This window comes from Phoca vitulina, unplaced genomic scaffold (genome assembly GCF_004348235.1).
Source record: "Phoca vitulina isolate PV1807 unplaced genomic scaffold, GSC_HSeal_1.0 scaffold3, whole genome shotgun sequence".
NCBI lineage: Eukaryota > Metazoa > Chordata > Mammalia > Carnivora > Phocidae > Phoca > Phoca vitulina.
Genome location: NW_022589706.1, coordinates 38627039 through 38650589, shown reverse-complemented (window position 1 = coordinate 38650589; position 23551 = coordinate 38627039). Strand labels below are relative to the sequence as shown.

Sequence of the window (23551 nt, the reverse complement as noted above, 5' to 3'; positions counted from 1 at the left end):
AGGAACTTTGGCCTGTATCTGAGAGAAAGTGGGAGCTGTTGCAAGGTTTTGAGAGAGTATGACATGATCTGATACAGGTTTTTGAAAGATCACTCTGGCTTGTGTTGAAAATCAGCCGTAAGGAATAAGGGAGAAAGCAGGGAGACCCACTGGGAGTCTGTTGCTGTAAATTGGGCAAGGAATGATGGCAGCTCAGATCAAGATGGTAGTGAGTAGAGTTATGATAACAGGGATGGATTCTGGATGGATTCTGAAGGTAGAACCACGGATCAGTTTGTGGAGTGTGAAAGAAGGAGGAGAGTCAAGGAAGATGCCATCATTTTTGGTTTGAGAAAGTAAAAAGTACTAAGACTGTAGGTGGATCAGGTAGGTGTGGGGGGATGGAAAATCAGAAACTTTTAGTCATGTCACAACTTGAGCTATTATACATCAAGTAGAGATGTTAAGTAGATAACTGGGTATATGAGCCTAGAGTGCAGCAGTGATGTTTAGGCCAGATATATAAACACAGGAGTTGGCAGCATATAAACAGTATTTAAGGTCCTGAGACCGGAAATGGGGTTAGAAGGTTTTAAAAAGGTATTTGTCCACTTCTAGAAATGTTGAGGAAAGGGTAAACATGTGATGATCTAGGGGGAGAAGAATGGCTAAGCATTCTCCTTGGGTAGAATCTAGTGCTCAAGGAGGGGACCTAGCTTTGGGAAGAAATCCAGAGAGATTGTTTATAGTTTCAGGAAAAAATTGTAATGACTTCAAAGTGAGCAAAAAATAGTACTGGTGTCCTTTCTAGCACGCTCTTTGGGTTCTCTACCCCTAGTCTTTGAGCTCTTTTACAACTTATAGATAGTTGATAGGAATGCAAATAATTTCATAGACATACAAATGGATTTTATCTGATGGGGGCACAATTGCTTTCCCTCCCATGCTGGAGACGCTAGTTTTGCAACCATTCAGCAATTAATTTGCATCTATTACATTCATTTTGGCATGCCTCGTTATCCATGTATGTGTCTTTTAGGAACTCTTTAAACTGGTTCTAACATTACTGGTTCCTTCCTTACTTAATGAGGTAAGTAAAATTGTTGGCACATGTTCATTTTATATTTGTATGAGAATCATGATTTTACATTTAAAAAAAAGTATCCTTCAATAATAGTAACGAGGGAAAGTAGCGTATGGAGGAACAGATGTCTTAGGTGGGTGGAGGAGGTGGTGGTAACCTGTGGGGGGGCTCTCTTCCAGTAGCTTCATTTCCTGGGGACAGAGATGCAACATTGTCAGCAGAGTGGGAGAGGGAACGGACTAGAGAATTTTATTGTGACTGCAGCATGCAAGACCACTTGAGGTTAGTGGTCATGAATTTGAAGTGAGCTGTCTATGGACTGGATTTCTCCAGCCACTGTTCAGTTGTGTGGGCACACACACCCAGGGGAAGAGTTGAATCTAACCAGGGTGTGGTTTTGCTGAATCAGAAGCAAGAGGCAATGTAAGAGGCAAGAGTCGAAGATATATATGAAGGAATGATGACCGCGATTTCCTGGAACTCAAGCAGGCTAAGGAGATTAGAGAAGACTTATGGGCGAAGGACAATAAAAATGCCATGAGACCAATAGACTGGAGGTCCCAATAGGGTGGCAAGACTGTTGGGGTTGCAGTCCTAGAACAATGAGCTGGAAAGACAGGAGTTGGTAGTGAGAAAGGAAGCAAAATATTTTCTCTCTTTGGGGCTGGAATTCTAGCATCCAAACCGACATTCTACTGTTTGAGGGTCACTCACCTGCTGTCCACCAGATTCCCCTTTTTGTTAGTGGAAGAACACAGATGTTTTGCATGGACTGCTTAATTCCACCTTCTCCTAGTTTTATTCTTCTTTCTCAATGAGATGATTCCATGAAATCAAGTCTTGTTTCTTTTTTTTTTTCCAAGAGCGAATAGAATCTGCAGAGATAGGCAGCACAGCGAACCTGGTCTCTAGGCTATGGAAGATTGTGCAGTTGGAACACTGCACAAAGGACGGCAGGCACAAAGTGTGAGTGGGGCTGAGATCCAGCCTGAGCTCTGCTCACTGGGCGGTGGTCCCATCACCAGTGGCCTTTTGTGCCCACAACGGTTCATGCTCTGCTACTATGGGGATGTTCTGAGTGCTATCTTTTCTAATTCCCAGAAAGGTGTTGTATAGGCCAAGGAGCCCTGATAAAAACTGTACACATGCTATGAAGTTTTACCAGAGGGCTAGACTCAGGAGGCAGGTTTGTCTTTCTGCTGAGAAATCCCTTGTGTTCTTTTGTCCTCTACATGCTTCAAGAGTTGAGAATATTTTCCTTCCTTTTCTTCCTTCCTTCCTTCCTTCTTTCCTTCCTTTCTTCCTTCCAATATTTTATTGATTTAGTTGACGGAGAGAGAGCACACACACAAGCATGGGGGAGGGGCAGAGGGAGAGGGAGAAGCAGGCTCCCCACTGAGCAGGGAGCCCGATTCGGAGGCTGGATCCCAGGACCCTGGGATCATGACCTGAGCTGAAGGCAGACACTCAACTGACTGAGCCACCCAGGCTCCCCGAGAATCTTTTTCAAGGAAGAGACTCAATACAAAACTTTCTCAATTATGTGCATAGAGTAGCTCTTTATCATTCAGTTTTTACTTGGATAATTAAATTTTGCTTTCCCTAAAATCAATACCTGGCTTTCTAGATCGCTGGTATTTGAGAAACATGATGAAGTATGTGTAGCATGAATTATTTGTGGGTCACTGCCAGCTTCCCTGTTTCTTGTCCATTTATTAGAAAAATCTTAGAGGGTTAGACTAATATATATAATTTATAAAACCAGTTAAAAGATTTTTTTCCCCTGATAAGCAATGTGAAAGAGTGGGCAGAAATTGCTTTAGGCGGGTGTAAAAAATTTCTACTTGCCCATTTGCTATTTTAAGATCTTCTTTCAAATATTGGTTCACTTTGAGGTACATTACTTATCAATGTCCTTGAATTATTAGGTAGTTACACAAAAATTTACAGTCTCCTTAAACTATTAAGTATCATATAAAAATATCTGCAAAGGCCCCCTCTTTCTTGGTAGGAATTCTAGCAATAATCACTCATTATATTAAAAACATAACACAGGACACGTCCCTGTGGAGACAAAATGATCCACACTCACCGACGGCAAATGTTAGTATAGAGGATGAGCTACAACTTGGAGACTTAACAAAAACAAAGGCTATTTTCAGCACACTTTTACAATCGGTAGTTAGTCCAGGGAATGCTGTTGGGAGGTAGTCGGGTGTCATTTCCCCTAACTTAGGAGCAACAGAATGACAGGTTGAGGTTCTGCGACTAGGGCAGCAGGAAGATCAAGAGTGTCCACCCCCAACCTATTTCTGGCTTCTCCACGGATGGGTTTGCCCGCACTCTCCATTCGGGCGCACAGAGCATTTTCACTACCTCACAGAGCAATGTCGGTTGTGATCTCACAAGCATGGCACAATTCTCAAATGTTCTCCACGGTTAAGCTTTCATCCAAGACCACGCTACTTTGTTCTGAACCCCTCTGAGGACATCACTACTTCCTCTTTAGCCCTCACCTGGAAATGCAGTGTTTGGGCAAGGAAGGGAGAGGGGAAAGTAAAAGACATGGAAGCGGGGGTGACGGACAGTAGGGGACAGTAGGGGATGGCGGGCTTGAGACGAGGACACTGGGAACTGGGAATGCCTTCTAACAGCCCCTGTTAGGGTTCTTCACGGGGCTATCATCATTTTACTTAAAAGTACAAGGAAATTCCACAACATCCTTCAAATTCCTAGACTAACCTAGGTATGAAATGACATGCTAAAGCAAAATACATTTTTTCCCCAAATAGTTTGTTATTAAAAATTATTCGTGCCATTTGTGTGGAAATTAAGACCAAACTGCAATATGCTTTATATTTTCCCGTGTGGAAAGTTTTGTTCCTGAGTCCTGGTCCTGAGGATGGCGCACCTAAATGATAAATGAAATAAATGTCATTTTTGGAATAGACTGAGCAAATGATTGAAGTGGTATTTGATGGATGGGAGAGAAAAAGTTACGGCAGAATTAAAAACTTTAGAATGTGCTTTCATATGCCTATATTGAAAGTTTAGATGAAGCAGAATCTCAGTCTAACAGCTTTGGTTTACTACTCCAGAGATGAGGGTGGGAGGACGTTCTTAGACTGCATTTGATTATGCGTCTGATTAATCATGAGGTTCTTTCTCCCATAGCAAGGTACCTGTTAGTGCCAAACTTCAGCAGCTAGTAGACTATGAGACCTGCACAAAAGCCATCAAGTTAATACCTCAGTCACTAAGCTAGTAAACCTTACGCTGCACAAATGTGCAGTTTTTACAGCGTCGCTCAGGTTGTAGTGTTACTTTTCAAGTTCTTGTTTTTCTTTTAAACCATGCATTTATTTCCCTTTGATTTAATCATGGCTATTTTCTTGAACATAAACTGTTTTAGTGTAAACTTTATTCCTAAAAATCTTCAGATTCACTTTATTAAAATAGTTCAATAGTTAAACTCAGGCAAACCTTAATCCAGTGGAGTAACTCCGTATGAACGAGGCTATAGCACTAGCCCATCTGCAGCGAAGGTCAGTCCATTCATGAAGGCTCTTTACACATAAATGTAAAAATATTTTATTTTCAGATGCTTTCACTTTTAAGGTACTTCCTTGAAAGACATGTCAAAAAAAGTATTAAATAAAAGAGGTTTCCTATGATTTGAGTGGAAACCACTCTTGCTGGTTACATAACTGGAAATCTTTGTGGCTGTCTGTGAAAGAATAAACTATCTCCAACAAACTCATTTTCCCCTACATCTGTTGGTGTGAAATTATATATTGTTATTTTCAAAAGCTCTTCTGCTTTTACTGAAATGCAACAGTTACTGAGCACCTACTATATTGCTTTTTATGTAGTCCAGCTCATTTGTCCCTGACAAAAAGCCACAGATGGTCTCATCTCTTCCTCTGGGGAGGTACATGCATGTGTGAAGCCGTTTATATATTCTTGGTTAGTTTGCTTGTGAGGCAGCTTGGAGAAGTCTCATCTACTTGTTAGCAGTTGGTTGGTTTTATAAAGCATCTCAGAAGGCAGACACAGTACTCCCAGGCCTGCCAGAAGGATTTCTTCTCTGAAGATTCAGTTTCTTGAGGGGTCTTGCTTTGCTCATTCAGTGAAGACTTTTGGGTATAAAAACGGAACATAGAGTTTCAAACAGTTCTGCAGAAACTGTGCTTTGGTCCCTAGACTTTGTTGTCCTGAGGAATTGAACCTGTCACCTGGTTTGCATGCTTGATGACTGAGGTTATCTTAAAACAGGAACGGTAGGAAAGCTTTCCTATGCTTTGGATAGGAGACAAATTTGCTTTTATAGAATTTGTGGCTGAGCAAAGCAGACAGGGCCTGGCTGAAGAAAACATATGTCACCACTAGCCACCAAGTTAAGTTGTGGAATCCAAAGGTGACAGCCATGGAAATGTAGATCATCAACTCTGCTAAGTAGTTTGGGGAAGAAACGTATTCAAACCAGTCTCCAAAAGGGATTCGGTGGTTACAGTGAATGACCACTCCTGAAACAGACACAGAAGACTTCCTGAACAAATGAAGTTGTGGAAAGAGAGTTTACCACCTCAGGCCCCAAGTCATTTAAAAAGAGGATTGCCGACCTGTGTGCAAACCCACTTCCTGTCACACTTCCATTGTCAACCTACTATGTATTAAAAAGTTACATGCTTAGGTTACACTGTCAACTGAAAATAAGCACAGAGGAAAGCCTGTTTCTCTACCAGGCCTCCAAGCTAGTCATTAAGAGCTCAGACTGCAGAGTCAGACTGTGTGAGTTCAAATCCTGACTCTACCACTTACATGCTGTGGAACTTTAGAAAAGTTGCTTACCATCTCTGTGCCTCAGTTTCCTCATTTGTAAAGGGAGGATAAGATTGTGCCCACCTCAAGTAAGCACTGAGGCTATATGTAAAGCACCAGGAACAGGGCCCAGCACAGAATAAGTACTTGATAAATGTTGAATAGTATTATTCCATTTTTAATATTTCTAAAAACCTAATAAAAACTGTACCTGTGATAAGTCAACACAAGCTAACTAAAAAGTCAAGGCTTTTTTTTTTTTTTTGCCGTGGCTGGAATGACGCTAACTCAGCACAGTGATATGAATGCTCACGTGCTGGTTAGGCACGTATCTGCCGTGCAGGCCCCCAGATGTGGGCACAGAATAGTCACGGAGTGTCAGGGCTAGATGGGGCCGGAGAAATCTTTGAGCATAATGCTATCATTTTACAAAGGGGAAGAGCAAGACCCAGAGAGGTGTCTTGTCAAAAATGAGCATTTGATAGAGGAGTCAATTAATTTAGGGCAGGAGGGGAAAAAAATAAAGGGAGAGGGACAACTAACTTCTGAGGGTTAAAATCTACATGCAGTGGCTCTGAAAGGCCTCTCACCTGCTTTATTTTTCCTGAGATTGCCGAGAATGACATGGCACTTGTACTGATGGACAGATGACCAGATAAACATCAGCATTCCGAGGATATGGAACCACCGAGCTTGCATCAAGAGATTTTTCCCTATCACATAGACTACAGAAAAAAAGAATTAGCTTATTAGCAAGCCTGCAAAATTTCAGAGGCTCAGGGCATGATACAGTTAGTAGAATCATACAGTTAGCAGAACACAATTATCCACTTATTCTGTTCCTCACGACTAGAAAATTATCCTGACATAATTTACCAAGTCCAGAGGGGAGAGCACTGTCCTGTGGGTGAAGGGGTATGCTCCTCAGCCAGGGGCAGCTTCAGTGGCCCCTGACAGAGAGTGCCACATGGACACATTCTCCTGCTCCCGCTTCAAATGCTTCAAGCACAGAGGTCAACTCTGTCTCCTTCTCTTGTGATGCACCCTTGTGCGGTGAGGCCGCTTTGCATTTCTATTTCTAAGCCCAGTTTTATGTCTTCTTTCTTACAGTCCACTGTCAGGAAAACACTTTCCTTTTTTTTTTTTTAGCGGTTTTATTTATTTATTTGACAGAGAGAGACACAGCGAGAGAGGGAACACAAGCAGGGGGAGTGGGAGAGGGAGAAGCAGGCTTCCCGCCGAGCAGGGAGCCTGATATGGGGCTCGATCCCAGGACCCTGGGATCATGACCTGAGCTGAAGGCAGTCGCTTAACAACTGAGCCACCCAGGCGCCCCAGGAAAACACTTTCAAAGGAATCTCACCCTGAGCCGCCACCCTAAGCCATTCAGGGGAGACCCTGCATCCAGAACACTGACTTGACTGGCTCCAGCCAATGAAGAAAGCCCCTGGAGGTAAAGGCTCGCGGTGGGGCTTCTCAAAAGAGAAAAAACATAAACTACAAGATGAAAACACAAACGGTATCCTTTTCTGAGTAGAGAACCATGTTAGATTTAGTTCAGAAGTAGAAACACTCAAAGTATCATCTTCCACTTTCTTCTCCAGCTACCAAGAAGACAGGAAGAATGCAGGTCTTCCGAGGACTGGCATCAGAAAAGCAAATTAAGGACTTCCTTATGATCAGCAGGAAGCAGTCAGGCTAGTTAGGAACTTGACTGAAGAAACAAAGCTGTCCACTGACTGCAGATTGACTGTGGGGAAGAGCCTGAGGGTCTGGAGCCCAGAGACCGCCCCTACAGAGTTGATTCAGGTAAGGGAACCAAGAATCATGTGATTCCGTATGGGCACCTGGAGGTAGGACTCAGGTGATGACAGCTAATGACTAATGAGAGTCCACCAATGTCTACCTGTGTTAATTTCGTTTAAAAACTTGCCCTATATAAACAGTTTACTATAGACTCTTAATGTTTATTAGACTTAGCCATTTAATGAAAAGGTTATATTCTTACAGGTTAAAAATAAACAAAATATGAAAAATAGTTTTAAATTGGAGCAAGTCATAAGAACATAGTCATTATATATCAAATCATTATAAGAGCAAGTCATTTTAGGATTAAAAACTGAAGCAAGTGTTGGGAGAGTTCCGATCGCTGCCAAGTCACCTACTCTGAATCAGAGAAAGTACCTATGAGGGAAAGATTCCTAAGAGTAAGTTGGAATTATAATGCAGGAAAAGGGAGGCAGGTAGAAGGCTGAGAGTCCAATCTGTGTAGTTTTTAACTCTTTGTTTATTCATTAATTACTGACTGTCTACTGAGCCTGGCATCTGGCACAAGGGATAAAGCAGTGAGTAAGTAAGGCAAGATCTCAGTCCTCAGGACCCCACGTTCCAGTGGCAAGGGACAGACAGAAACGAGTCGGCAAATAGATAACCAAGACAAGTTCAGGTAGAGAGGGCACTCTGGAGAAAATAAAATACAACAGTGTAATGGAGACTGGCTGGAGGAAGACCCTCTAGACTTGGAAGACCAGGAGACGAGAAGGTCTGGGCAGCTTACAGACATTCTTTCTCTTCCTTTTCACAAGAACCCTCTGAAATCGCGATGCGTCCCTGATTACACATGAAGGTTCTGAGGTTCAGGGTGGTTAAGTAAGCTGGAATTCAGACTCAGGCCCCCCGACTCCCAAGCCCAGGCTATTCCTATCAGACTCCGCAGCTGGCAAATGCCCCAGTGTGTTCTCTCTCAACGAATTCCTGAAACCAGTTCTACCCATATTGTCCCAAATGCCTGCATATGACCTCTTGAAAGACAAGTAGGTGAAACAGAAGACAGCTTCAGAAAGGAGTGTCTAGAAAGTGATTTTTGTGGGTGTCTCAGCTGCCTTTTCTTGACTCTTTATATGGGAGGGAGGGCAGAAGCTGGGCTCGAGCTAGCAGACGAAGCTCCGGAAGAGATAATGTAATGCCAACAGAGGCCAACAGACTGAAAGCTAGTGGGTTAGCCGCGTGTTCTGGAAAGCTCCTTTGGGTGGAAATTCTAGTACTGCTCACCACAAATAACAGTTCAAACCCTGATACGGGCTGCACGTGAATGCCACAGCAGAAAGCTCAGGGAGGAAACACTGACTTGATTAAATTCAGTGGAATCAGATGGACAGATGCTAGCTGAGTGGTTGGAGCCAATAAATAATTCAGGAATTAAGAAAGATCATTACTAAATCGTACTCTAAAGTCATTCCTCAAGCCATAGAGGCCTTGGGTTGTACTATAGCAACAGAGAGAGGACATTCAAGGGGCTATTCTGATGCTGAAATCAAACCTGAGGAGAAAGCTCACTCAGCGAGTACGGGAAACATCTAGACTTTGGTCTCTATTTACACGGATGGATAGGAAACACGAAGACTTGGACTGAGAGAAAACAGTCACGGGTGGTCTGCCCTACAGTGTCTGGGCAGATGGACACTGAAGGTCCAGGGTGAAGTTAGCCTCCTAACGTCAGTCACCCCAAATGACTTGAGTTCTGTGTTAATAAGCACACATTGCTTTTACAAAAATGATAGTCCTATATGTTAGATCTCCAGCCTCCCTTCCCCCCCACCCTCCCCAAAACACACTTCATTTCCTCCTCATAAACAAAGGTCATGATTTTGCTTCCCTCTTCCTGGCTAGTGGGCGCTCAGAAATGTTCAGACACAATTCTGACTAACCACAGTACTCTTTTGTCCTCTCCCCTCAGGCTGCCTCCCTTGAAGAAAAGCTTTGTTATAATCGGAATCATTCTAAGAACTAAATGGCAACAAAATGGCTCTCTACTCCCTCTTCAAATCACAACTGTTCACCGCTGGCCCAGGCCACCCCTCCCTCCTCTGGGTTTCTGAGATTTAATCCTGCATCACCCTTCCCCTCCCACACACGCACCCCAAGGAGACTGAGCCTTTGGTGGAGCAACTGTCTTTGCTGACCCTTTCTCCTGTTCTTGGGTGTTCCCCTGCTTCCTGTCCAACTCTTGACCATGTCCCTCTTTCTTTCCAGAGTTAACTCTGCATGAGTTCACGGACTTCAATCCCACCAAGGGAGAGCCACATCCCAATTCATGGTCCTTACACCAAGCCTCCTGAACACTGGGGACTTTTACTATCTTTACCACGGGCGTTAGTGCTTATGTTGGTGTCTTTCAGGTTTGAGCAATTTTGTAATAGTTACTGTATATACCCTTGAGCGTGCTGACTTTTTCTAATGGCCAGTAGAGTTCAAACTCTTCAAATGCGAAGTGGGTTGGGCAGGTCTACTTTCACACTTCCGCCAGGCTCGGTGGAGTGCTTTGCCCGGTGACTCAGCGACCAGACCCCAGGGACCACTCACCATTCCTGCCATCCATGGGCACTTGGCTCAGCACAGTGAGGCCGGTGAGGACATAGTAGACAAGTCCAAAACAGTACTGCACGACGTGAATCACAGCATTGGAGAACACACTGACATAGAAGCACTCGAAGAGCCTCCGCAAGCTGTGTAGCCACAGAAATACTAATACTAAGAATGCCGACAGCGCCAGCTCACCCCCTATAATTCAGAATGCAACATGTTAGCATCTCTCTTTCTGGGATTAATGCGAAGTTATATTTTTTTTTTCCTGCTGTTCAACAGAGTATTAAGTAAGAATAGAGCTAGGAGAGGGCCCTAAAAATCATCTAGCCTAACACTTTTTTAGTCATGAGGAAGTGGGCCAAGCGAAGGTAAGGAATTTGACTAGTGACAAACTCAGGTCTCTGGACTCTCCTTCGTCATGTGAAAGCCTTCTGGTTACATGCATGTCACTGTGAAGGAGTCGGTGCACTCAGAACCTGATGTCTGTGGATCTCTGGTTCCTGGCCCTAACAGCCAGCGGCAGATGGTCAGGAAGAATGCCCGATGACCTCTAACAACCCCACCTGGTGGGATGCCTGGGTCAGGGGAGACGAGACACAGGTACCCGGACAGGCAGAAAAGGCGACAGGAACAGAGACAGAGGGAATTATGCATTTCTTTCCATATTCAAAAAAACAACAACAACAAAAAGAAAATTATACTTTCCAGGGACCGTGAGCCTTGAGATCTGTCTTTCTACCTGCCTCTCACCCTTCTGCCAAAAAAATTTGGAAGAAATGCTCGTTTTTAAGATGACATAATACCAAATGTTTGTTTTTGTTTTTTTTAAATAGATTTTTATTTATTATTTTGACAGAGAGAGACACAGCGAGAGAGGGAATACAAGCACGGGGAGTGGCAGAGGGAGAGAGAGAAGCAGGCTTCCCATGGAGCAGGGAGCCCGATGCGGGGCTCGATCCCAGGACCCTGGGATCATGACCTGAGCCAAAGGCAGACGCTTAACGACTGAGCCACCCAGGTGCCCCAACACCAAATGTTTTTTAAATGAACGTCGCACATACACACACACACACACACACACACACACATCATAAGAATATAATAAGGATACAGTTTAACGAATTTTTACAAACTAAACCATCCTATTCCACCCATATACTCAGCACCCAGATGAAGAAACAGAACCCAACCAGCACTCCTTTGTCTCTGCTCCAGGCACTGCCTCCCCCCCCCCCCCACAAGGGTAAGCCCTATCCAGACTTCTAGCAGTACAGAATAGCTTTGGCTGTTTTTCTATTTTAAATACAGTAAATCCTAGTTTTAACTCTTGAGGAAAGGGTTAAAACAAATATACGAATAAAACTCCTCACAACCAACCTTCCAAATTCTAGAACCCCAGCTAGCCCCACAGTAAACAAAGGGAGAGATGAAGTTTTAAGGGGTGAAAATGGATCTGCTGAGGTCTCCACCCCTCCCAAATAGGATCTGCAGAGGTCTTCCCTCTGGCTGTCGTCTTTTGCGAGTTCCTCCGGTGATACAGAAAAGGACTGCTCCCTTGGAGCCAGTGGTTTGGCTGCTGGAACAAAGGACCGAGACAGGAGCATACAGTCTGTTTCTAATTCTGCCCTCACCTTCTCCCTTGACATTGAGGCCACCTTATGGTTTTCACCTTCAATTCCTGATTTCTAAAACTGTTCCATGTATCCTTTATGCGAGGTAGAGTGAGGTGAATTTAAAGGCTATTTTATAATCATGTGGTCAACAACTATTTAGAGTCAATTTTATTATACAACTAACGCTTACAGTATAACAAACATTTTTAACTGGTGATCAAGAGTAATTTTCTATTATATTTCTGGGGTTCTGAGACATTATTTTGGTTCAACTAGAGAAATGACAAATGTTTCAAGGCAAACCTGACGGATCCTAAGAGCTCTTCCACTGAAGTGTAAAGACTTCTGTATAAATTTATCGATAGGACTAAAAATATCAGAGGGAGAACAGCCAGTCTCGTACACAGCATAGCACTTGCTGGGAAGGCAGGGATGGAAGAGCTGACTCTCGGTCTGCTGGGATCTCAGTGAGGGACATGGAGACATCCCAGTGGCCACCGGGCTAGGAACCATGCAGAACTCTTTTTTGCCCTCACCCTCCACTTCCTGGGCCCACAGAGGAGGAGCCTGGGGGTGGCTGTGAAATACCAGGAACAGCTCCCTGCAGGCAGGAAAGGCAGGAACAGGACGAAACGGTTAACTAGCCAGTGGAGTCGTACCTTGGAACTGGGCAGCCCCGAGAATTCTGAGCAGACCATGAAGCCAATTTGGAAAAGGCACTCCCAGGAACAGAGACTGAGTAAGGTGCCAAAGCAGGAAGCCATTCCACAGCACTGAGATGATGTAGAAGTGAGAAAAATACCTGCAAGGTTAAACCAGTTAAGCAATCATCAGGGGAGGTCCACTTGAAAGCATTATGCAGGAAGACTACTTTGAGGCTCCGGAGCCTCTTTCCCCCTTTCCCAAAGTATGGTTTTGTTTTTTAATAGAACCTGAACCCTGCAGGCGTTCAGACTTTTACAAATCTCCTTTCAGATGATGGGACCTGTTAACTCAGGAAAAAGAGGCCTCCGGAGGTTAACAAGAACATGATTGATCTTGTTAAACGTGGATAGAGGGTCAATTAGCAATCTCTCTTATCTCTGGGTAACAGGATTGGCTCAAGTTCCAACAGAGGGGGCACCAGACCCTGGCAAAGAGAACCTAGATTGTGCCAACAGAAGCCAAATGTGTGAAAGATTTCTAAATCCTGAGCAATGTTGCTGCAATAGCCATCCAACTGTTACACAAGATTTGCAAAACCACAAGCTCTTAGGGCTGCCAGAAACCTTAAAGGTCTTCTGATTCAGTGTTTTCCTAAATTGTGTTGACCTAAATTACTTTTATAATAACATGACAAATTTTAACTCATAAAACGAGGGATCAACTCCTGATGGTTACACCTCTCATCAAGTACTGTGCCTATTTTGCAATCAACAGTTATAAACAAAATCCAAATAAAACCAGAGCCAATGGACGTTGAAATTAGCAAGGTTACTTTAATGTGAAAGAGGATGCTGGTTTACTGAAATGAAATCACCTACTACGGCACAAAGGCCTAACACAGGTTCTTTTGAGGTCCCTTTACCTATCCTTCTCCTAGTTTTCTTTATTTAAATCAATTCAAAATCTTTCTGACTCTGCAGGGAGTCCTCCCTGGTCTTCAACACATCACTTTGTATTAAGCTTCTTCCTCGTCACAACAAAGTAAATCGAGCTCAGGGATTCTTCCTCCAGATGATCCAGATGTTTGTATCAGAATTTAGCTTACCCCTCCCCTCCCCAGACGATGCCCGCAACCCAGTCTGACAAATACTGATCTAATCTGATCATTCCAGAGCAACCCACTTAATTCTTCCAACTACTGTTACAAATTCTATCACTAGATCTGCCCTTGCTGAGCTAGCCTGTTGTTCCTGATTCCGATCTTCTCCGGGCTTAAGAGCTTAGTTTCCTCAAAAGTTCACCTGTGTCACTTCCAATGCTCCCTCCCCCACCTGGCCACTGGTTTTTGGTTGCCTTCCAGGGTCTTTCTTAAGACACCCTTCCTAGAACTGAGCCCAGGTATGGTGCGAGCTGCAGGAGCAGAACAGAATGTCAGCAGGACCTTGCTTTGAAGGCTTCCACGCAAAGGGGAGGGGCCGACTTTTGAAAAGCATCTTCTGGGCCAGCCACTCTACCTACTTCCTTTCTTCACAAATATTTGAGAGCTTAGAACGTGCTGGGCAGTGTTCTAGGATCTGGGAACTCAGCATGGAGCAAACAGACCAGGTCTCTGCCTTGATGTTTACCTTTCAGCATATGGTCAACAAAGGAACCTATAGTTACCTAGCCTAATACTGGGTTAGGGGGACAGAAAGGGTGCAGAGGGGAGGCCATTTGGATGCGTAGTCAAGGATGGTCTCTCTAGAAGTGGCTATTTGGCTAGAATGAATAATCCCAGTGAACTTCTAGTGGAAAGAATTTTCTAGGCAGAGGTAATGACAACCACAAAGGCCCTGAGGAACAATAAAGGACAACTGTGTGACAAGGACACTGGCTTTTATTCAGTGTGATGGCGGGCCATTTGTAAAGAGTGACTTAAATAGCTTCTGTTTTAAAATCCTTCTGGCTAATGGAAAAGTTCTGGAAATGGATAGTGGTGATGGCTGCACAACAACGTGAATGTATTCAACACTAATGAACTGTACACCTGAAGAGGATTAAATGTTAAGTGTTATGTCATGTATATTTTACCAGACACACACATACACAAAGCATTGCTCATTCATTTCACTCTTTTTAAAGTTAAAAAGAAATCCCTCCGGTAAGTAGGCAGAAACAATCCTGTAAAGTTTATTTGGTTATCTTCATGGGGCAGATGAGAAAACGAAGGCTCAGATGTTAAGTTACGTATCCAAGGTCACACAGTAAGTGGCAGCATTTAGCTCCAGACTCAGCCTGGATGACTCTGAAATTAAAATCACACCGCAGTACTTCCTTTTTAAATTAAAAAAAAAAAACAAAAACTTTTTTTTTTTTAAAGTAGGCTCCACGCCTAGCATGGAGCCCAACATAGGGCTTGAACTCACGACCCCAAGACCAAGACCTGAGCTGAGAACAATATTCGGACACTTAACCAACTGAGCCACCGAGATGCCCCTACGCCGTGGCACTTCTAATTCATGCAACCTAGACCCGCCTGAACCTGAACTTTTCTGTCTCTATGTTACACGCGCCAATTTATACCAAGCTTAAAGTCAACCAGTCACCCAAATGGGTTTGGTATAAGCTGCTAAGCCACATCTTGCTATGCCCTCCTTGTGCCCTGCTGTTTCTGATTCACGGGCAAACTGCTGTTCTTATTCCTACATTCTGTACATTCTATCTCTTGTTTGGCTTGCCTGATTTCCCTCTGTGAGAAACATCTTCTACTCTATAAATCTCTTGCTTTTTAAAAAGACCCAGCTTTAGCCTCAAACAACAGATCTAAGAACTCCACTCTTTTTGTTTTAGACATTCTCCCTCTTTTTCCTCCCTTGGCACTTTGCTTAATTGTAGCACCATTTCCCAAGCCCGTGGGAAGAGGGATAAGGTGATCCTTATGGAAACACAGGACTTGGCACCAAGCAAGCACTCCTTTAATAAGTATTTCAGTGCTAATTAGAAGTTAGGGACTGCTCTAGGGATACAGAAAACAACAGATAATTCCAGCCCTCATGGCACTTATACTCACACTCACACACAAAAGTAAAATTTATAGCATGCCAGCAGGCGATAACTGTTCCTGAGAAAACGAAAGCCAGGAAGAGAAGAAGAAATATGGGGGGTGGTAGAATTATACTTTTAAACAGGGTGGATAGGCAATACCTCATTGAGAAGGTAATATTTGAGTAAAATTATAGGAAGTAAGGACATAAACCATGTATGCGGCTAAATGGGGGAAGAGCTTTCCAGATAGAGGGAACAGGCAGTGCAAAGGCCCTGAGGTGGGAAAGAAGACTAGCAGAGAGGCCTACAAAACTGGACTGGCACCACATGGGGGGCTAACTATAGGACACACAGTCAATGAGGTGCTGGGAAGAAAACCATACAGGGTCTTGGGCTCTTTCTGTGAGTTGGAAGCCACTGGATGATTTTGAGCCAGGAGGCCGGATCTAATAATACATATTTGCTGATAGCTGGAATGGAGCCAAGGCCCCATTAGGGGAGTTATGGGGCTAACCAAGGAAGTGAACTAATGTTTTCTGAGTTCTGACTAGGTGCCTGGCCCATGCTAGGTGCTTTAATATCATCACCACCTATATGACAGGGAGGTGTTATTATGTGAGCACTCTAAGCCATACCACTGCCTTTTGCCTGGACCATCATAACAGCCTCTTATTCAGTCTTCTCCACACAGTGGCTAGTCATCTTTACAAAACATGAATCTCATCATGCCATGCCTCCTTCCCCATCCTAAAGCCATCAATGGTTTTCCATACACTCAGAATAAAATCCCATCTCCACCATGGCCCTGCCTCTCCCCCCTGCCCCACCCTTCCCTGCTGGTCCTCTCCAGTGTTGTCACTGTCACTCACGGCCACCCCATTTTGCTCATGATCAAGTAATCCTGCTGGATTTCCTCTGAAGCACTTAGTACCACCCCAAATCATCTTGTTTTGTAAGATTTGTTTACATATTTACTGCCTGTCTTATAAGAACAAAAGCTCTTGGCACCTAAGTACTCTATATAAACACTGGTTAAGCAGTTAAGTTAATCAACAAACCAACTAAACCTAAACCCTCTTTCTCTTAAAATTAATTCAAAACACAGTGATCAAGGACTTTATTATTTGTCAGGCACTGAACCAGGGATATGGTAAAAAACAAGACAAATGTAAACTTATGGCCAGTTTATAGTCTAGAGCAAGGGTTCTTAACATTTTTCTTCCATGGACTCCATTGGCAGTCTGGTGAAGGCTACTGGCCACTTCTCAAAATGTTACTTCAATCATAAAAGACATAGGGATTACCAAGGAAACCAATTATATTGAAATATAGGTAACACAACTACTAAAAAAAGAAATTTGTGATATAGTAATATATGTGCTTAATTACTGCATCAAATAACAAGATCTAGGGATTTATTCTTGTGATGAAAATGTTTTGATGTCTCTTCAATATTTTTAATGTGACATTAAAAAAAAAAACAAAAACCTGTCACAATATTGCAAGTATTGCTAATTCTACTGTGGTTCGTTGATTACATTTATCATTAAGAAAATGCTGAATTTTGGCTAGAGGTTAGTGAAATGAAGATGTAATTTTTTCTAATCCAGGTTTGCCCTGAATTCTGTCCATAGGTCCTCTGGACCCCTGGTTAGGACTGCTGAACCCCTGGAGAAAAGTCTGGATGGCTCTTTGCTTCCAGAACTCAATTCAATTGCAATGCTTTGATACCATTTTGAAATCCAGAAGCAGAAGTACTTCTATACACATTACACAAGTCAAGAGCATTGTGACTCATGTTGGACATCACCTATTTATTCAGATTTTCTGGGAAATCAATAATCTATGAGCCAAAAGGAAAACAAGAAAAGTACCATCACCTTAATTTAGGAAAAAACCCTACCCAGCAGCGGTAATGGAATGGAACATGCCATGAGCTGATTTAAGGTTTTATTCCTGCCTCCTTAGAAAAAAACAACTCCAAACAAAATTACTTAAGCACCATTTTAGATGCAGAAATGTGATTTACAGCTGCCTCTATGTGTAAAAATTACAGGCTTATTTTCACTTTTAAGAGTACGATTGGATTTTGCACAAGGAAAAATATTTAAATATAGTATCTAAGCATACTTGTTTTTCTTTCTTGGCCTGGACTTGCTGTATCTTCTTCCAATACTAAAAGAAATGGTCTAAATTTAGAAAAAAACAAAACAGAACATCACTTGGGCATCATGGGAGGTTCTACTCTAGAATTCTGGAAGAAGAAAAAGGTGTAAATTATGGGAGAAATTACAACAAGCCCAAAAAGTAGTAATGAATAAAGGAAAGGTACCAAATCTGTGTCTTAGCTGTCATATAATCATGTGCTTAAGCACTAACAGCTGGGGAATGGGAGCCAGAGAATCGGCTGAGTGCAGGGAATGATTTGAAATGTGTCCTTTAATCTAGGGACACCAATACCTTTTTCAAAATTCAGAAAACAAATTGTTAGAATTCACAGTAAGAAATATTTTTTCTTCACTTTATAACATTAAAAGATAATCTGAGAATGCCATTGCTATAAAGCAGAAAAAGGACGTACTGCAATCAAACTTGATTAAAAACAGGATGGATAATTTTTGCTTAAAAAGAGCCTCTAATAAATAGGGGGTTTGACTAATTTGTCCTAAATACTTCTACCTCTTCCCAGGGCCTCATTCCCTTTCCTCTTCCTGTGAATGACCTAGTTCTTCCTTCTCAGGGTTAACACCTGATGAATCTTTCTCCAACAGACAAAAGTGTTGGGCGGGGGCGGTTATCCACATTTCAGAAGCCAAGTTACACTCAGCCGCATTCTTGTCTGTGGACCTGGCACACTCACTGTCTCTGAGGTTCAAGCGATAACCCTGGTGTTTTAATACATTTGAAACCTTACCACGTTCCTCCAGGTTCTTTTCTAAATGTCAACTTTAGATGCACCTTAAACACAGAAAAGCCACTGCTATTTTCCTACCCTCTAGAAGTGTTTGGCTGACTCTTCCCAGCTATGTTCTGAATTCAAAGTAAAAAAATAAAAACCCCCAAACAAAAGCAAACTATAACAAGTCTTTACAATTTCTGAAAGAATCCTACTTAAGCCCTAACGATTTAATCTTTCATTGAACTTGGTTATGAAACCTGTTGAAAGTCAAAGCTTCGGGGTTAGGCCTGCCAAAAATGTGCACTCTTGGGCCACTTTCTCCAGGGGTACCCGCCAAGGTGCTAGTTAGGAGGGTCGGTGCAGACGAAGGAGGTGGCGACCCGGTGACCAGCGGCTCGCCCCTCGTTCTGACTTCGAGGGTCGGAGAGACAAATGGGGAAAACAGAGGCGCGAAGGGCCGGCCTGCCTTCATGTCTGCAAGCGGGTGACCTCAAGTTAGATTATGAGCCCTAGAGTGCAGGGGAGGGGGAAAAAGGAGAATTTGGGACCAAAAGGCTTTAACCTGACGCCTGGGGACCAGGCCTACATTCGGAAGCGCTGCCACTTTCCCCGAGGGAAAGACTCCGTGCGGCCACAAGTTCACGTTCACGCGCGGCTCAGCATCCTCGGTGTCCGCGGGCCCTCGGGGTATTCCAACCCCTGGGCCACGACGCGGACGCGGCAGTGCCCGGCCGCCCCGCCGAGGCAGCGCCGCGCCCGGAGACCCGTCAGGGCCTCCCGGGCCCGGGCCGCGCCGGCCCCGCGCCCGCCTCTGCTGCCCCCTGCCGGCTGCCCGAGCTGGGCGCCCCGGGCTCTCCGCGCCTCGGCTTCCCGGGCTCGAGCCGGGGCGCGGTTACCTCTTGGGGACATCAAAGACCCGGCAGGCGGCCGGGCGCGACGGCCCCTCACGCTTGGTTTTCCCATAGCGGATCAGGTCCTGGAAAAGCGCGCAGCCCGGGAGCAGGCCGGGCGGCACTAGCTGCAGCAGCAGGGTCAGCAGGAAGGCGGCGGTCAGCGTGAGCCACAGAGCGCGCAGCGGGTTCAGCGCCCAGAGCTCGGCAACAGCCCAGAGAGCCATAGCCGAAGCGCTGGGCTCCGCGCTCCCGGGGCCCGAACCATCCGCCAGCGCTGCAGCGGCTGTCCGCGCGCCGCACGCCAGGCTCAGGTGGGCGGGACGTCGGTGACGCAACGCGGGACAGGGACGTACGCGGCCCCGCCCAGGACCCGCCCCGGGGGCGGAGTGACGCTGGCGCTCGTTGGTCGTCCTCAGTCCCTAATCTGACTCAGGGACCTGTAGGCGGAACCCCAGAGTGTGATTCAACCATATGATTCAAAGAACAAACAACCTGATTGCTGCATTATTTTCAATGGAAAAATGGAAACAACCCCGAATGGTTCACTTTAGGGTATTTAGTTAAATTATGTTACTATGACAAGTTGTAATATCATGCAGACATTAACATGGTAATGACGAAGACTAGAAACACGGAACGGAACGCCGTCTATGATAGCTGAAACAGTAGGTTAAGTGAAAATAAATTGACTGTAATTAGTCAGACAATAAGTTGTCTGTGATTGCAGACAATCATACTAATACAGATACATGTATATATTGATGAAGAAGGCAAGTCATACACAAAAATGAGTAGTTGTATTAGGATGTCGGGAATATGTATAATTTAAACCTGTGAATTAGAAAATCATCAAGGCAATTGCAAATAACCCAAAAGTGAAAGTGGTAAAGATTGTATTTAAAAAACAGCATTCCTTTCCTTAGAGTTCCACTCCCTAGAGGCAGTTTTTAACTCTATGTAGTAACAATGCTATTAATTGACTCATCAATTTTAAACATTTAAAATTTGGATTTAATAAATTTAAATCAATAAATTCAATCAATTTAAATATTGATTTTCAGTTACGATAAATGAAAATTTAACTCTTTTAGATAATTTAAAAAAACCTTTAAAATGTCAATTCCAAAAAATATTGTATGTCTATTATTTGACAGGCATCGTTTTGGACAATGAGGACAGAGAGGTTTACAGGACAATGTCATTGCCTTTTTGGAGCTTACATTCTTGTAATTGAGTGGCAGGTGAGAGATGAGAGGGGAGAGGCAGTGGGCTTATCACTCTTACCCCAATGAGATACCCTACATGTGTGTTGAATAAACATCAGGGAACTGGGTGGGTAGGTTAATGTGACTTCAACAATCCGAAGGATTATTAGAGTTTTGGTTCTTTGTTCAAGAACACCCAAGGCTTTACCAGTGCCCTGAGAGCCATGTGATAAAGGATGGTCAAATTGGCCTTGTAGCTGGGACAGTGAGGCCTTTTTGTATGACTCAGGATCTCTTCGGCAGGAGTCACCCCTTCATTTTTCTTCATTGTTTTTAGGTTAACACCACAGAAATGCGGCTGGCCTTTCTAGGACATCTTTCCAGACAATCTACTTGCAGGGTCCAAGTTTCCTGGGTGAGAGAGGTTCTCTTTTAATTATTTGACTTGGGAAAGATTGCAAAACAAGATAGGTGTGTGTGTGTGTGTGTGTGTGTGTGATAAAATAGGAAAGACTGAGGCTAGAGGGAAAAGTTTTCTCTCTCTCTCTCTCTCTCTCAGTTCAGATTTTAATGAGTATATAGCTCATATTCAGACAAACCACCTGTAGAGGGCAGTGGCTGAACAGGAAGTCACAAGACAAACCCTATTGAGAGCATTTGCATATGTTTAAATCCTTCCTGGATTGAATTATTTCAGAAGTGGAAAACCAGGCTAAAGTCTGTTAGAGAGATCATTACCAATAAGTATAAGCCAGTTTTTATCTTTCTTCATTTAATGACCAGCACTATATGATCAACAGATCTCTGGCCTTGCCTGCAGTAAATGATAATGTCATTCTTCTAGTTGTTCAGGCCAAAAACCTTGAACTCAACCTTGATTCCTCTCTTTCTCTCAGAGCTGAACTATAATTAGTCAGCAAATCCTGCTGGTTGTGCCTTCAAAATACGAAACCCAAACTCAATCAATTCAATGAAATCTTTGGAGTCAGTGCTTTACTAAAGACCCTAGCCAGCTCAATAAATAAGAAAAAGAAAGGAAAGTTCTAAGGACTGCAAAATAAGAAACAAACTGTCATTATTTGGAGATAATCAGAAACTCCAATAGAGTCTAAGATAAGATATTAGAACTAATTGGAGAGTTTGGTAAGGTTACTGGATACCAAAATCAACTTTTAAATATTGATCATTTTATTTCCCAGCAAAACCAGATGATAAATGTTTTAAAGATATGATTTTAAATGGCATAAAATATTACGTTTAGGACTAAATCTCATAAAAGATATGTAAGTCTTTTTCCAAAGAAAATAAAATCATACTGGTATTAAAAAGGACATATCTAAAATGAGAGCTATACTAAGCTCACAGACTGGTTAAGATGATAATTCTCCCCAGACTGATTTATGGAATAAATATAATCCTGATTAAATCCCAACTTTTTGTGGAACTTAACAAGTTGATTCTAAAATTTATATGGAAGGGGCATTTGGGTGGCTCAGTCAGTTGAGCGTCAGACTCTTGGTTTCAGCTCAGGTCATGATCTTGGGGTCATGAGATTGAGCCCTGCCTTGGGCTCTGTGCTCAGTGGGGTGTCTGCTTGAAATTCTCTTCCTCTTCCTCTACCCCTCCCTCTGCTCTCACTCTCTCGTTCTCTCTCTCTAAAGTAAATAAATCTTTAAAAAATTTTATACGGAAGTAGGAAGGACTAAAGATGGCCAAGGCACTGTTGAAGATGAAGGAGAAGGTTGGAGGGCTTGTTCTATGAGACATCAAAGCTAACACAGAGCTGTAGGAATGGTGTCAGTGTGGTATGGAAGTAGGGATAGACAATAGACAATGGAGCATGGTGGAGAGCCCAGAAACAAATCCCCATATATACAAACACTTGACGAATGATTGAGGTTGCGTGATGCATCAGTTGGGAAAGGATGTACTTTATAATAAGTGAGGCTAGGAAAAATGAGTAAATCTCAGGAGATAGACATAGGTGGTGACAGATAAGGAAAAGAGAGAAAGAAATGGGACCCCTTCATCACTCTACTAGTAAAAAAATCAATTCCTGGTGGATTAAAGACCTACTGTGAAAGGCAAAAATAAATATAGAAGGTAATATAAGAAACTACTTTCTCCTATATCTTCTGGAAGGTTACATAAGAAACTACCTGATCTCATGGTAGGGAAGTTTTTTTTTTCCCCCCAAGATATAAAAAAAACAACTAGAAGAAAATATCAGTACATTCTACAACATTAAAATTAAAATCTTCATCAAAACACACCATAGAGTGAAATACAAGGCACAGAATGGGGAAAGGTATTTGCTATACATATAGCCAATATAGGATTAAATAAAAAAAATTTTTTAAAGTGCAAATAGAAAAAAAAGACAGGCAACTTGATAGAAAAATGGGTAAAAGACTTGAGCGGGCACATCCTCAAAGATACTCAGATTACCAAGAACATACAAAAATGTGACCAATCACATAAATAATCAGGGAATTGAAAATTAAAATGGAATATAATATTACATCAGAATGACTAAAATTAAAACAACTGAGATACTGAGTGTTAAAGTTCTAGAGCAACTGGAATCATCAAACAGTGCTGAGGCAGGATAAACTGTTACAACTACTTTGGGAAACAGGTTGGCATTATCTAGTGAAGTTGAAGATATCATACTCTATGACTTAGCACTTCCACTCCTGGATGCATGTTAGAGCAAGACACATACATGTGCTCCCGGAGATGTAGACAATAATATTCAAAGGACATTCATGATAGTTCAAAACTGGAAACAACCCAAGTGTCTATCAGCAATAGAATAGATAAATACAGCGAGCCATTTTCGGACAATCCAATATTCTGGTGTGATTGCAAAGAACCCTAATATAGCTCCATGCAATATGGACGAATCTCACAAACAATGCTGGGTAAGAAAAGGCAAGACACAAAATTACACACTGTATAATCCTACTTACATAAAGTTTAAAAACAGGAAAGAAAAGCAAAGACATAATCATTATAAAAGG

General features: G+C 43.0%; 1 protein-coding gene across 1 annotated transcript; it reads right to left on the bottom strand.

Annotated features, from left to right (window-relative positions):
- Positions 1-2527: 2527 nt before the first annotated feature.
- SRD5A3 (steroid 5 alpha-reductase 3) lies at positions 2528-19635 on the bottom strand. Its single transcript, XM_032400389.1, has 5 exons — positions 19327-19635; positions 12522-12664; positions 10247-10444; positions 6475-6609; positions 2528-5589 (listed from the first exon to the last, which is right to left on the bottom strand). Exons 1-5 carry the CDS (start codon positions 19545-19547, stop codon positions 5330-5332), a joined length of 957 nt encoding a protein of 318 aa, XP_032256280.1. The 5' UTR covers positions 19548-19635; the 3' UTR covers positions 2528-5329.
- Between the last annotated feature and the right edge of the window lie 3916 nt (positions 19636-23551).